The following is a 13031-nucleotide window of genomic DNA, read 5'->3' on the forward strand; positions in this document are numbered from 1 at the left end:
CCATTCACTATCTACTCCAATTTCAGAGTACTCGAGTCTGTCAGAGCGCAGAATAGCTGATTATTTTTTTGTTTAACTAGGCAAGTCAGTTAAGAACACATTTTTATTTACCGGCCAAACCCAGACGAAGCTGGGTCAATTGTGCCCCACCCTATGGGACTCCCAATCACAGCCGGTTGTGATACAGCCTGATGTCTGTAGTGATGTCTCTAGCACTGAGATGCAGTGCCTTAGAACACTGCGCCAATCGAAAGCCCTTACAAACACACCCGAAATGTATAGCTAGTCATTTGTTATGCTAGCAAGAGGTTGCATAGCAATAGCATCAACTTCCGGTAAACAGGCTTAGCACTAGTATGCTCAACTGAAAGGATACCGTGTGTTTATAGTATACTAAAATGAACTAATAGTATGTTTATTCAAACAGCTATCGTGAAATCTCACTGTGTAGGTGCCTTCTACCAGGCCCAGGCTTGGTAGCTGGCATGTGCGTATTCAACCCCTATTGTGACCGACTGGGTCTCGAGACACAAGATTGTGTTTGATGCTGAACGTAAGCATAGGCATTAGCTCAGGGAGCTAATTAACCCATGAATGAGGTTCTCACGAAAACATGCCCTTTCAACCTCCTCCTTCTCGCAGAGACCCTGAGTTTGAGTCAAGTACACAATACTTTTAGCTGCTTGGCTAAAGATTATTAAAGGCATTAGATCAGGAAGTCCACAGGTCATACGAATCAGTTTTGGATGAAAAAAATATGTAAAACAATTACCCATTTTAGATTATATTGCTAACCCAAACTGTACTGTGCTGGCTTGGATACATTTTATTATATATTTTATTATAATTTTATTATATATGTAGTGTCACATTTCAGCATGTCAAACAAAATTATGAAGCTAGCTTGCTAAAAAAAAAAAAAAGACATTGACTTTAGCATTGGCAAGTTGGCTTAGTCTCATAGTGAGGACCCTAATAAAATGGAAATAGCTTCACAAATATATTTTTAAGAATTCTAAAACGTATTTAAATAAATTATTATCAAACTATAAAACTAGCTAGCCAGCTATGGGTAACTGTAGCTAGCTAGCTGCCTAACAGGAGTGCTAGATAACACACTCCATGAGACTCCATCTTAACTGTCTTAATTTGACTTCAATGTGCTATTGAGTCTCACATAGAAATCAAATCAAATTGTATTTGTCACATGGGCCGAATACAACAGGTGTATTAAAATGCTTACAAGCTCTTAATCAACAATGCAGTTTCAAAAATTAAATAATGAATTGTGTCACATGATCAGTGTCCATTATATTTACAGTCATTGCATAAACAGAGGCAATAAAACAGAGCAAAGACTATTTATGGTGGGCTGTCTATCTCAATTTAATTTCAATTTATTGGCATGGGAAACATATGTTTATATTGCTAAAGCAAGTGAAATAGATAATAAACAAAAGTTAAATAAACAAATGTACAGTAAACATTACACTCACAAAAGAATAAAGACATTTCAAATGTCAGATTATGTCTATGTACAGTGTTGTAATGATTTGCAAATAGTTGAAGTACAAAAGGGAAAATAAATACACATAACAATAGGTTGTATTTACAATGGTGTTTGTTGTTCACTGGTTGCCCTTTTCTTGTGGCGTCAGGTCACAATTCTTGCTGGTGTGAATCCACGCTGTGGTATTTCCCCAATAGATATGATCAAAATCGGATTTGTTTTTTAATGCTTTGTGGATCTGTGTAATCCGAGGGAAAAATGTATCTCTAATATGGTCATATATTTGGCAGGAGGTTAGGAAGTGTAGATCAGTTTCCACCTCATTTTGTGGGCAGTGTGCACATAGCCTGTCTTCTCTTGAGAGCCAGGTCTGCCTTCCGCGGCCTTTCTCAATAGCAAGGCTCACTGAGTCTGTACATAGTCAAATCTTTCCTTAATTCTGGGTCAGTCACAGTGGTCAGGTATTCTGCCTCTGTACTCTCTGTTTAGGGACAAATATCATTCCATCATTTATTTGATGAAGTCTGGGTTCCTGCTCTTTTGGCCAAAGGCAGATTACCTCAGATCTTGTATATTTCAGGATGAGATAGTAAAATATTTGTGTTCCATTGTGTCTAGTGTAGTTTTGTGTGGTTTAAGCCCGGACCATCACAGTAGGTGCGAGCAGATTATGTTGAGCATCTGATACATACCTCTTAGGTCGCAGGATGGGGCTTGGGCGGGTGTAATAGTGGGGGCTGGGCCTGTTTCTCTGCTCACGGCCTAGGCATATGTCCTGTTGTCATGTTGAGGTCCTTGCCACAGGGGCGGGGGACATGGGGTGGGCAGAAGGGGAATAGGTCTGATATGGGGGGGACTATACAGGGCGTGGCCAGGGTTTGCTTGGGGTGGTCTTAGCTGGTTGGGGTGTGGCTGGTGATGCTGTGGTCTGGGTGTAGGTCCTCTTGGCGTGGGTTCTCTTGGTGCAGGTCCTTCAGGAGTGGGTCTCGCAGATCTGGGAGGGTGTCTCGCTGGTCTGGGCGGGGTGTCTGTTGCTCCTGTGTGAGGTGCTGGGGCTACGGTTGAGGGTGACATCCTTCAGGGTCCTGGCAAAAGTTGGGATTGCTGCATTGTAGGTGGACCTGGTCGTAAAGGCTGTTTAAATCCAGGATGATGGTGGGCCAGGTAGACATTAGGTTTTGAGGGACAGTCTCACAAAGAACTTGCATTCACCCGCTGTATGGTGACAGGGAATGTGTTTTTGTGGTAGCAGGTTGGAGATGTGCGTTGGGGAAAGTGAAAGGAGCTTTTTCAGTCACTCCCTTGAGTGCTGTGGCCACCCTTTCCTGCTGGGCCCTCAGGTCATTTGTGCCTGTGTGAATTATGATGTGGCTGGGGGACCCTAGTCTGTCCTCTGACAACAGCTCCAGGGCATGCCTAGTGTTTGGGCATCAGAGTTTAGCCACTTTGTGTTTGGGAAAATGTTTAACCTCTTGAATGTATTTGCCATTTGAGTCAATGAGGAGCACAATCTCTGGCTTTTGTGTGTCCTCAGTGGATGTGTGGGGGTTGTCAAGAGAGCTATCAGGGGAGCTGACAGGGGGGCTGTTGGGGGGGGGGTGTCTTTTGGGTTGGTGTGTCCTGTGTTGTTTGTCCCGTTGTGGTGCTGAGGATGGGGTCTGGGTCTGAGGTTGGCTGTTCTGCTGGCTTCTCTGGGGGAGTGTCTTGCTCTCTGTCACACCTCAGCTTTCTCACCTCCTTCAGTGCCATGTGTGCCTCTTTAAGTTCTCTCACCTCAGTCCGTAGAGCAGCCAGCTCTCTCCGGGTCTTTTTGTGGGTGTGTTGTTGTGCTGGTCTGTTTTGTGAGTTTGTTCTGTCTTGATTGTGTGGATTAGCTCTCTGAGCTCTACCATGTCCCTCTCCAGCTCTGTGAATTTATCCCTCTCAGTGATGGAGGAGCAGTGCAATTGTTTGACCTGGGTGTGTTTAGTACTGGGTGGGGTGACTATCCTCATCTGCAGGACAGTTTGAAGGGTGTGATCAGACTCACTCAGGATGGGTGTTCACTCAGCATGGGGGAAACTCTACTGCCATTGTTAGGCTCAATGGTTTTCACACCTCTCATTTCACACTTCAGTGCTAATTGAAGTTGCAGCCAGGTCAGTTCTGTCCTGGTAGCTTAGTAGCCTAATTTATTAAGCTTTATATAACAACATTACCTAGAGATTATTGTATTTTACTTTTTGGTTTCAAAAGTAGGTTCAGACTTAACATTACTCACTCAGTTTTGTGTTGGATGGTTTTTCTAGGTTCTGCTGTGTTTCTTCTGCATGTTTTGGTTTGTTATAAGTTTTTTGTTGATAGTCCTTGGTAGTAATAGTCCATTCAGGTAATGTTGTCCAAAATCAAGGTTTTAGGTATGGAATTTTGATTTGGATTGAAGGTTTTGATGTTGAGGTTAGTATTCTTTATAAGTCCTTGTGAAAAAAATTATCTGCTTTTATCCAAATCTAATTCTATGTTTTTGCAGAAGAACTCAGGAGCCCATGAGCTCACCCTCTCTCAATTCAATTTAAGGGCTTTATTGGCATGGGAAACATATGTTTACATTCCCAAAGCAAGTGAAATAGATAATAAAAAATAAATAGATAATAGAGCTCTCTCTCCCTCTCTCTCACTATGAATGTGTAATCAGGTCGGCATAGTACAGCTTGGCAGGGTCAGTTCAGTAGTCTGAAAAGGGTGTGCCATATTAGGTGTATGCCTTGCTTTAGTTTAGAAATAGTACAGTGCAGCAAGAAAGAGCTTTTTGGCCTGAGTTGTAAAATGTGGTATTTGATGTAGTACATTTTTTAAACACATAGGTGGCGCTGTGTTTGAGTTCTTCGATTGAGGTGCTGCGTCACCATAGAGAAAGAAGCTTTGTGACGTCATTTTAACAACGTTTGGTCTGATTGGTAGATGTGGCTTTGTGACGCAAAAATAATGTTCAGCAGCAAAGGGGTGAAGTTATCATATTCTATGGACATTAAATTAAGTTAATTCTCTGAAAATGTTTTATATCTAAAGTTATTTCTTTATTTTCACTAGATCCAATCAAATTATCGGACGTGTGGTAGGTGCCAAATTGTAACTCCTAACCCTACATTGTCTCAGTGAATTATTGTGGCTTCCGTTTTGCAACTGACGTTAGCTTGCTTTTACAACTGGACTAAAGAAAGACCAACGGCAGCTGGTTGTCTCTGGGCCTTGTTGTGTAGCCTTTGTTTAAACGGAGGAAAGTCTACATTTTGCTTGATATTTCGGATTTAGAGCCAACTTGGGCTCGTTGCTATTCAACGTCTGGCTGATGAGATAAATAGCATCTAGCTTCGAAAATGAAAACTGAAGTCTCAACAGCGGCCAGCTTTGTTGCCAGATTGCTGAGAGCAACTGGATACTTGTCAGAAGACCTACTGAAAGAGTTCACCCATTCCTTGGAGGAAGCTTTAGGAGGTAGAGTATGTAGCTAGCTATGTAAAAGCCATTGTTGTGTTGTTGACATTTCAGAGCATATAGACTACTAGTTAGTTACTATTAAGAAAACTAGCTTAATTACCTCTGCGCTGGGTCTAATGCTTTGCTCTCATTGCCCTCTTACAGAGCACTACCAACACCACTGGTTCCCGCAGGCTCCATGCAAAGGCTCGGGGTACAGATGTCTTAGGATCAACCACAAAATGGACCCCTTGATTGGCCAAGCAGCTTGCACCATTGGACTCACTCGAGAACAACTCTTCTCCCTCCTGCCCAGTGAACTGACGATGTGGGTCGATCCGTACGAGGTGTCCTATCGGATAGGAGAGGATGGCTCCATCTGCGTCCTCTACGAGTCCACTCCACCAGTGCCAACTAATGCCAACACAACAGACATGGTCAGCTGCAAGGAAGAACTGAGATTTGGAAGGCCAAGCCCCTCCAATTCGTTCATGATGACCGTCTCAAGCTAATATTTTTTTAAGTTCAGAGCTTTCTCTGTGCACTTCTGTATCAGTTCTGCCCCACATTTTGATGTAATTAAGACATTAAAAGGGATTCTTAGGGATTTTGTCAATAAGGCCCTTTTTCTACTTCCCTAGTGTCATATTAACTTGTGGATACCATTTCTATATATCTGTGTCAGGTATGAAGGAAGTTAAAGCTAGTTTTGTAAGCCAATGCTAACTAGTGTTGGCACAATGACTGGAACTTTATGGGCATCTGTTAGCATGCTAGCAGATACCATAGACTTCCAGTCATTAGCAACTTCCTTCAAACTGCATGCAGAGACATAAATGGTACCCACGAGACCATCTTACTCTGGGGAAGTAGATAAAGGGCTTCATGGCCAAAACCCCAAAGTATCCCTTTAAAGATTTTAGTATTACTGCCACACCCTGTTTGTTTGTGACTCATGAAAATTAGAAATTGTTTTCCATGAGTTCCATGATCTATAACTTAAGTTCTGTCCTGAAGCAAAAATTGTATAGATTTATATTACAATTAGTTGTATTTGTAATAAATAACTCAAAAGCAATTGTTCTGCCATGGTTTCTCTATCAACAATGGTCTCGTATTGGGCAGGATCATGGTTGTGCTCAGTAGGCACGAAAATGGGGAAAATGCATGTTCTTATTGGACATTCATTCCTCCTGTTTAGTGCCCACTGAACACAACCCAGTTGATTGAGGCATCTGTATGTTAGAGGGTAAAGCTGCCATTGTAAGCTCAGGTGTATTCATTACGCCAATTGATGCAAAATGTTTTGCAACAAACCGTTTGCTACAAAATAAGTTTCTATTGGACAAATTCTGGTAGGTCCCTCCTTATTTCGTTCCGTTTGCAGTCGTTTGGATAGTAAACAGTTTTCGTTGAAAGAACACCCCAGGTGTTGAGATCAGGTTGAAGATAAGTTGTTAGATGGCGAGATATTTAGGTCACCTGGAGCCTGAGCGGCAGCTGACTGAACATACTGACCCCACGTATTAGAGGTTCTGATCTTCCATCCCTTCACGAAAGGCAAGGGAGCAGTGACATAAGCATGTTTGACCACTCCAACTTAGGGGTCAGTATCGCACAAAGGCACTCAGTTGATTTATGAATAACACAGATTTTGTAATGATAGTGACGAGTGAAATGGTGGCAGGGAAATGAGCACAGGAGGAGCACAATGGACGGTGTAACCCTACACCTGCAATGAGGTTGAGAAATGGCATTTCTAGTCTGTAAAGAGCAAAAAGAATGACTAAGACGTACAGTAATTGGTCAGGAAGAAAACCAGCACACACTCGAGGAATGAAGCTTGGGAAGTAAACTGAAGCTTCAGATTCTCATCGACAAAGCAGATGTATTATAAACAGCTGCTAGCAATTGTAGAATACTTTTTAGGGGAACATATTTGCAGTTGCATACCATCAGAGATGACTTTGTCCTTTCTTTTGGTTTGGTATTTCCATCTACAGTTAGGCCGACTGCTCTCAACGGGAGTGAAACAATATGCTTTTTGTCTAAAACAAATCATTGATCGGTAATAAGCATAATATAAAATGACAAAAAGCATTTGTTTTGGCTGGTTTGTTGTCCCTGAGGTGAGATGATATGGACCCAAAAGGCTTGAATTTCTGCTCTTGCCAAAGTAACTCATTTATCATTAATTTGATCTGTTACAGCAATGAACCATTTCCACATACTTACCTTTTTTCAATAAGACAGGCAGTCATAAAAGGGCAGCACAGTTTCAGTGTCTAGGTACGACTTGTCCTGTGCAGCAAATTCTACAAAGACTCCCATTAAACCTCTTTTTATGTCTAAAGCAGACTTCAGTAAAAGTACACCTCTGTTTAAGTAATCAAATCATATCCACATGCTCATGGAGGCCAAGATTCTGAGTAGCAAATAAATGGGGAATAAACTATGGGGGGAAAATGGTCAGTCACCTTACACAAAAACTATAGAAGCATGTTTGTATCTACTGTATCACATATTAACATGATATGTCTCACTCTGGGAATTCACTTCTAGGACCACACATCTACTTTATAAAATAATTGGCAAAGTTCTCATCTCATCACCTTTGAATATAAGTGAGATTGCTTTGCAAAAGTGCACCGAGAGTATGATGAATATAATAACGCTAATAATAATGGAAATTACACCATATTGTTATTGCATTAAAATTATTTTAAATATCTCACATAAACCATGCCAATTGGAAAAATGAGGCATGGAAAACCATGAGAACAGCCAGAGGAGAACCTTGTATATCTTTTAATGGAAAATGGAGCGAAATGTAGGCAAACTGTCAAGGTACTTAGAATGAGGAATGTTTTTAATTTGTATAGAAGCAAAAGAGAGAGAGTTCAATTGTTTATGTGTACAGCCTAGTTTGAGCGCAACAGTTTAAACAAGCCTTACACATACTTTTAGGTATGCATTTGTCTTAATATTCGCTGCTCCCATAGTTGGACAAGCTCTCAAGTAAAACTGTTTTTCTCACATGAACCAAGTTTGAGCAACTGGATGGACACCTGCACTCTGAAAAATTATAGGAGGGGCAGACAGTAGATGCTGACTTGTAACAAACGCTTCTACACAAAACATTTCCAAATAAAACCACGAGAGACCAGGGGAAACATTTTTGTTGGAGTTTTAAGTCAGAAAGGGAGGTGTTAGTAAGAAGAATACATTCCTTTCTTCATTGCTTGCTTTGGCATTAGATTTTATAATCACTTCATGCAAAAGAGTTCTGTCCAAAATTCCAGTAATCATATCCCACTGCTCTTTATGTTTAAGTTCTCTCTCTCTCTGCACTCTGTCCACACCAGTCAGTATTTTCCAGATAAATAGTTCTTGTTTTTAAAAGCCAGCCTTTTTCCATTAACTTTGTCCAACTTTTTTTCCGACATACACAGCACAGGGGTTTGCCAGTCCATCCAAAAGGGACAAATGTCTTCTTTTAATTTCAAAGTGAACCTTTCCAACATAATGGTTGAATATATAGGGATGCAAGGGTCTCTGACAACAACTTGCATAAAAACAATAAGGCAAACAAGTGGGTGTTATATGCATTTTACACTCTTGATATACATGTTCATCTTTTCATCACTTTATAACACTTTCTAGTCCATAACAATTGGCGTAATGAATACACCTGAGCTTACAATGGCAGCCTTACCCTCTGTAACATACAGATGCCTCAATCAACTGGGTTGTGTTCAGTGGGCACTAAACAGGAGGAATGAATGTCCAATAATAACATGCATTTTCCCCATTTTCGTGCCAACTGAACACAACCATGATCCTGCCCAACACAAGACCATTGTTGATAGAGAAACCAAAACATCCATAACATAATGGTTTGTTACAATAAAAATAAATAAAGATATGTTTGGCTAAAAACCATTAGAGTTGAATGTTTTATTTTCAAATGTTATGAACCGGTGTGGTTTAACCTAAAATGACATGCATCCACAGCCTACTGTCAGATTTCACAATTTTCTAAAACATGCCAATTTCCAAAAGCTGTCAAAACTGACGAGATGAGAAGGCTACTTTGACAGCAAATATTGGGTTAAGATTTGTTTCCTAGTCTTACTTAATACTCCACTAGCAGCTTTTCTTTAAAACTGGATGGAAAATTTTCCTCCTGCTCACTCAGATCTCAGCCCAGTACTCACAGCCCTACCCCTCTGTCCTCAGTACTGTTCTGCTCCCATCCCAGCTGTTAGACACAATGATAGACCTGAGGACTTTGTTTTTCACCATTATTCTGGTACCGTGGATGCTCTCTTCTGCAGCAAGAAATGGATACATGGAAGCAAGGAAACCTAAGGTAATTTTTGGAAGTGCATATCTTTTGTAAATGTTTTTGGGCAAATTCATGATTATTTGATTTTGTTTAGAGTTTATGAAAATGTGTTTTTGAGGGAGGATCCATACCTCTAAAAACTTTATTAGCAGAATCTATCATACAACTATAAAGCTTAAAGTTTGCATATAAGAGTTGTAAAAGTCCCACACACCAGGTGCCAAACCCTATCCCTGCCTAAATGATGACTCAATATACATTATTAGTCTGTGAAGACTATACATTGGTGTCTGAGATTATAAATACTTGCTTAGCAGATAATCAGACCGTTAGTAAAACTCAGTTGGTATGAAATAAAATACACAGCTTATGTCTTCTCTTGTGAGGTGATCTGGAGACATTTCTTCTAAACAATTCCACAGAAAGAGGTTGTGACCATCCCAGACTATGACACCACTGGAGACTCAGATACAAGCCCAGCAGCAGCTCCGAAAGATGAGGGTGGTGAGTTTATTCTCTCGAGATACACTGGAGAAAAGACGTTCACAATCACTTATTTATTAAGGCCATATGCTAGGTCTAATGAGCTGTTTTCCCCTTTGTGAATGCATTAAAACAACCACACATTACAGCAGGAATGTTACATGTAGTGCCCTGTTGACTACTATGGCACACGTTTATGTTAGGTTTCTATAAAGAATGAAGAGAGATGAATACAGGGAGGGATTACTTGGCTGATCGATAGGAAAACTTGGAAGTCATTGCTGAAGGAGAATGCATTTAAAGGACATGGCTATGGATTTCAGAGCTGCCCACGTGCCTACTGTGTGTGTGTCTGACTGGGTCGGTATACTGTGAGGAGGTCTCCCCTGAGATGACAGCAGTTCCATCCCTGCCCAAGGAAACTGCCTATCTCTACGCACGCTACAACAAAATCACTAAAATCACCAACAAAGACTTTGCAGACATTGGTTAGTGATTAGAGTAGCTTTGTAACACTGTGGACTTTTTAAAAAACCAACATTAAGATGTTATTCACTTATCACTCAAACTTATTTAGTGAACATCTCTAAAGTTTATGGTATTTAACATTTTATAGCAACTTTGAGAAGAATCGATCTGACTGGAAACCTCATCTCTGAGATAGAAGACGGAGCTTTCTCAAAGCTTGCCCTCCTTGAAGAGCTCAATCTCTCAGAGAACAAGCTGGCCAAACTACCCATGTTACCTGCCAAACTCATATCCTTCAATGCCAATTACAACCAGCTTAAAACCAAGGGTATAAAGTCAACTGCTTTTAAGGTAAGCCAGGAAGTCAGTCCAAGATTCTAGAGCAAACACTATATTTTTTTTACATACAGTAACATTTTAGTCTGAGTAATGGCTGCATTGAATGTCAATAGAATTTCAACAATTTCTATGCCAAACATGAATCTTACCTGAAATACCCTGTAGTATGTAAACATAACATCAAATCTCTTTTCTCAGAAACTCACCAAGATGGCGTACCTATACCTTGGCAATAACGAGCTGGAGGCAATCCCACAACTTCCAGAGAGTCTCCACATTGTGCACCTATATGTCTGTTTACAACTTTGCCTCCCACAGCAATGTTTAGACAAATATGTATCTTTCACCTAACAACACATTTTAGAGTATAAATGCAGGTGCAGGCAAATGCATAATTGTAAAAAACAAAACAAAAACGTTTTTACCAACCAACATCTGTCTTCTAATCTACTCCCTCTGCAGAACAATAAGATCACCACGCTATCGGATGAGACCTTCTGCCAAGGCAACAACACTCAGTACATTAGAGCCAACATGGAGGAGGTGAGACTGGATGGCAACCCTCTGATGCTGGCCAAGCATCCCAACAGCTTTGTTTGCCTCAGGGCCCTGCCCATTGGACCATACCACTGAGATACAGTCTAGGGAGGACCACAATACTAGTGAGGGGTTCACTTGTGAAAAGGGCCAACTAATGTAATACACAAGTCAATAGACCATAGCGCAGCAGTGGCATGTAATATGAGAAGTGTGTACTGGTATGTTACGATATATAGAGCAGAGCTATGTAATATGAGTAATGTGTTTGTTTTGTAAGTTACAATTGAATGTCTCGTAGGTCATCTTACCCACCATGATTGGTGTCCTCTTAAGTAGGGCAGGAGTTCTCTTACACAACATAACTATATGCACAATACTCTTTTGACAATTTTTTATCAATGTTTTATATTTCCAATAGCACATCTGGAAATTGCATCAGTTGCATTCATCTACTTTTCAAATAATAATGGCTAATAAATGTACATAAAGTGTAACTACAATTTGTTAACATTTGAAACTGTTTACCTGTATTTTAAATGGGTATAACATGTAATTTGCCGTAAATGTTTTTATCATTTATCAGAATAAAAACAATATAAAATGATTCTAACGGCACTGCGATGCCTCCACTGAGTGATGTAACTTTTATTACACAAATACAACGTTGTCTCATTTGCCTCAGAAAAATGTTTCATCCAAGGACTATCCCATCACAGAGTACATAAACAAACATACATAAAATATCAGTCTTTTGAACCATCCAGAAATGTTTGCCTCAAGTCCATTGCATTGCAAACACCAGTGTTTGTGTCCCGATCACATCTCAAGTGTTCTACTTCCATTATAGTGGCTACTGGTTCAGTAATTCACTTGTCTACTGGTTTATTAAGTACAATCAATCCATCCTCGATCTTCTGCTGGTATTCCCTCTCTGACTTCTTTCTTCTGTAGACATCATCTGAGGGAGAAACGGAGATGAATGAAACAGAGGATGGGTTAAAAATTAAAAATATATTAAACTCTTTACAGTAGCTCAACCATTGACTAAATTGCACAATCTTAGCTTTTTGAAGAGGACCGACGGACTTTTATTGACTGTAACCTCAGCAGTAGCCCAAGTTGTCTGAATCCAATTTATACTACAGTGTCAATTTCAGAGGAACAACTGGAGCAGGGTTTGAATGAGTGACCCTTTAGTTACAGGACAAGCACCATACAAGCCTGGGCTCTTGTGGCAGAGGTAGTACTCACATTGGGAGGCCACAGGCACACTCCCTTCTATGCATCCACACACAATGCATCTCCATTAAAAGGTCTGAGATATCAAGGACTATCCCACTGTTGCCACCACTGTAGTGAACAACTTGAATGTGGGTTAAAACAGAAACGTACAGGGCCAGTGCACGCACTAACGTCTGGGCTCTCTTGGCAAAGCAGCAGTACTACTACTGTACGTACATCCACATACAGTGATGCGTCAATAGTGTTCGCTAGTTTGACAGTGCAGATAAAGTCAGCCAGAGGTTTGAATACTTACAGAATGTCTCCCTTCCTATCCTCACGTTGATCATGACCCATTCCATCACACCTCCAATACAGAAGAAGACAGGCAGAAATCTGTACACTCCAAAGCGACGTTTCCCTGGCACAAGACTCAGGAAGTACTTGATATTTTGACTCTTTCTCTGAAACATTATCTCTTCTGTTCCTCGTGTTTTAACACTCACAGTATTTTCAATTACTTAAGTAGCAAGCAAGGTAGCATGCCGACTAAGTAAAATGCCGTTAATGATCTCTTATGTGACTTACTTTATTGCATACCATTCATGGCGACTTTGTCCTTTACCACTGTCTTTATCACGATGCTGCAAAAGAGAAGATGGCGTT

General features: G+C 40.5%; 3 protein-coding genes across 3 annotated transcripts; 2 read left to right on the top strand and 1 right to left on the bottom strand.

Moving 5' to 3' along the window:
* The first annotated feature begins 4446 nt into the window (after positions 1-4446).
* Positions 4447-7317, top strand: LOC115168464 (protein BTG1). The gene is made up of 2 exons (XM_029723779.1): positions 4447-4984; positions 5132-7317. The coding sequence occupies exons 1-2, from the start codon at positions 4867-4869 to the stop codon at positions 5476-5478; spliced, it is 465 nt and encodes a 154-aa protein (XP_029579639.1). The 5' UTR covers positions 4447-4866; the 3' UTR covers positions 5479-7317.
* A 1744-nt stretch (positions 7318-9061) lies between these two features.
* ognb (osteoglycin, paralog b) lies at positions 9062-11748 on the top strand. The gene is made up of 6 exons (XM_029723777.1): positions 9062-9338; positions 9737-9818; positions 10121-10285; positions 10414-10616; positions 10803-10895; positions 11067-11748. The coding sequence occupies exons 1-6, from the start codon at positions 9240-9242 to the stop codon at positions 11235-11237; spliced, it is 813 nt and encodes a 270-aa protein (XP_029579637.1). The 5' UTR covers positions 9062-9239; the 3' UTR covers positions 11238-11748.
* Positions 11749-11774: 26 nt separating this feature from the next.
* uqcc5 (ubiquinol-cytochrome c reductase complex assembly factor 5) lies at positions 11775-13031 on the bottom strand. The gene is made up of 2 exons (XM_029723780.1): positions 12682-13031; positions 11775-12102 (listed from the first exon to the last, which is right to left on the bottom strand). The coding sequence occupies exons 1-2, from the start codon at positions 12836-12838 to the stop codon at positions 12011-12013; spliced, it is 249 nt and encodes an 82-aa protein (XP_029579640.1). The 5' UTR covers positions 12839-13031; the 3' UTR covers positions 11775-12010.

Source organism: Salmo trutta, chromosome 30 (genome assembly GCF_901001165.1).
Source record: "Salmo trutta chromosome 30, fSalTru1.1, whole genome shotgun sequence".
In the NCBI taxonomy this organism is placed as follows: domain Eukaryota; kingdom Metazoa; phylum Chordata; class Actinopteri; order Salmoniformes; family Salmonidae; genus Salmo; species Salmo trutta.

Excerpts from the sequence above, each read along its gene's own strand:
- ognb (XM_029723777.1), top strand. The coding sequence starts at position 9,240 with ATGATAGACCTGAGGACTTTGTTTTTCACCATTATTCTGGTACCGTGG. Across the intron at positions 9,339-9,736 it reads TGGAAGCAAGGAAACCTAAG|AAAGAGGTTGTGACCATCCC; the intron begins GTAATTTTTGGA and ends ACAATTCCACAG. Across the intron at positions 10,617-10,802 it reads TAAAGTCAACTGCTTTTAAG|AAACTCACCAAGATGGCGTA; the intron begins GTAAGCCAGGAA and ends CTCTTTTCTCAG.
- uqcc5 (XM_029723780.1), bottom strand. The coding sequence starts at position 12,838 with ATGTTTCAGAGAAAGAGTCAAAATATCAAGTACTTCCTGAGTCTTGTG. Across the intron at positions 12,103-12,681 it reads GATAGGAAGGGAGACATTCT|ATGATGTCTACAGAAGAAAG; the intron begins GTAAGTATTCAA and ends TTTCTCCCTCAG.
- LOC115168464 (XM_029723779.1), top strand. The coding sequence starts at position 4,867 with ATGAAAACTGAAGTCTCAACAGCGGCCAGCTTTGTTGCCAGATTGCTG. Across the intron at positions 4,985-5,131 it reads CTTGGAGGAAGCTTTAGGAG|AGCACTACCAACACCACTGG; the intron begins GTAGAGTATGTA and ends GCCCTCTTACAG.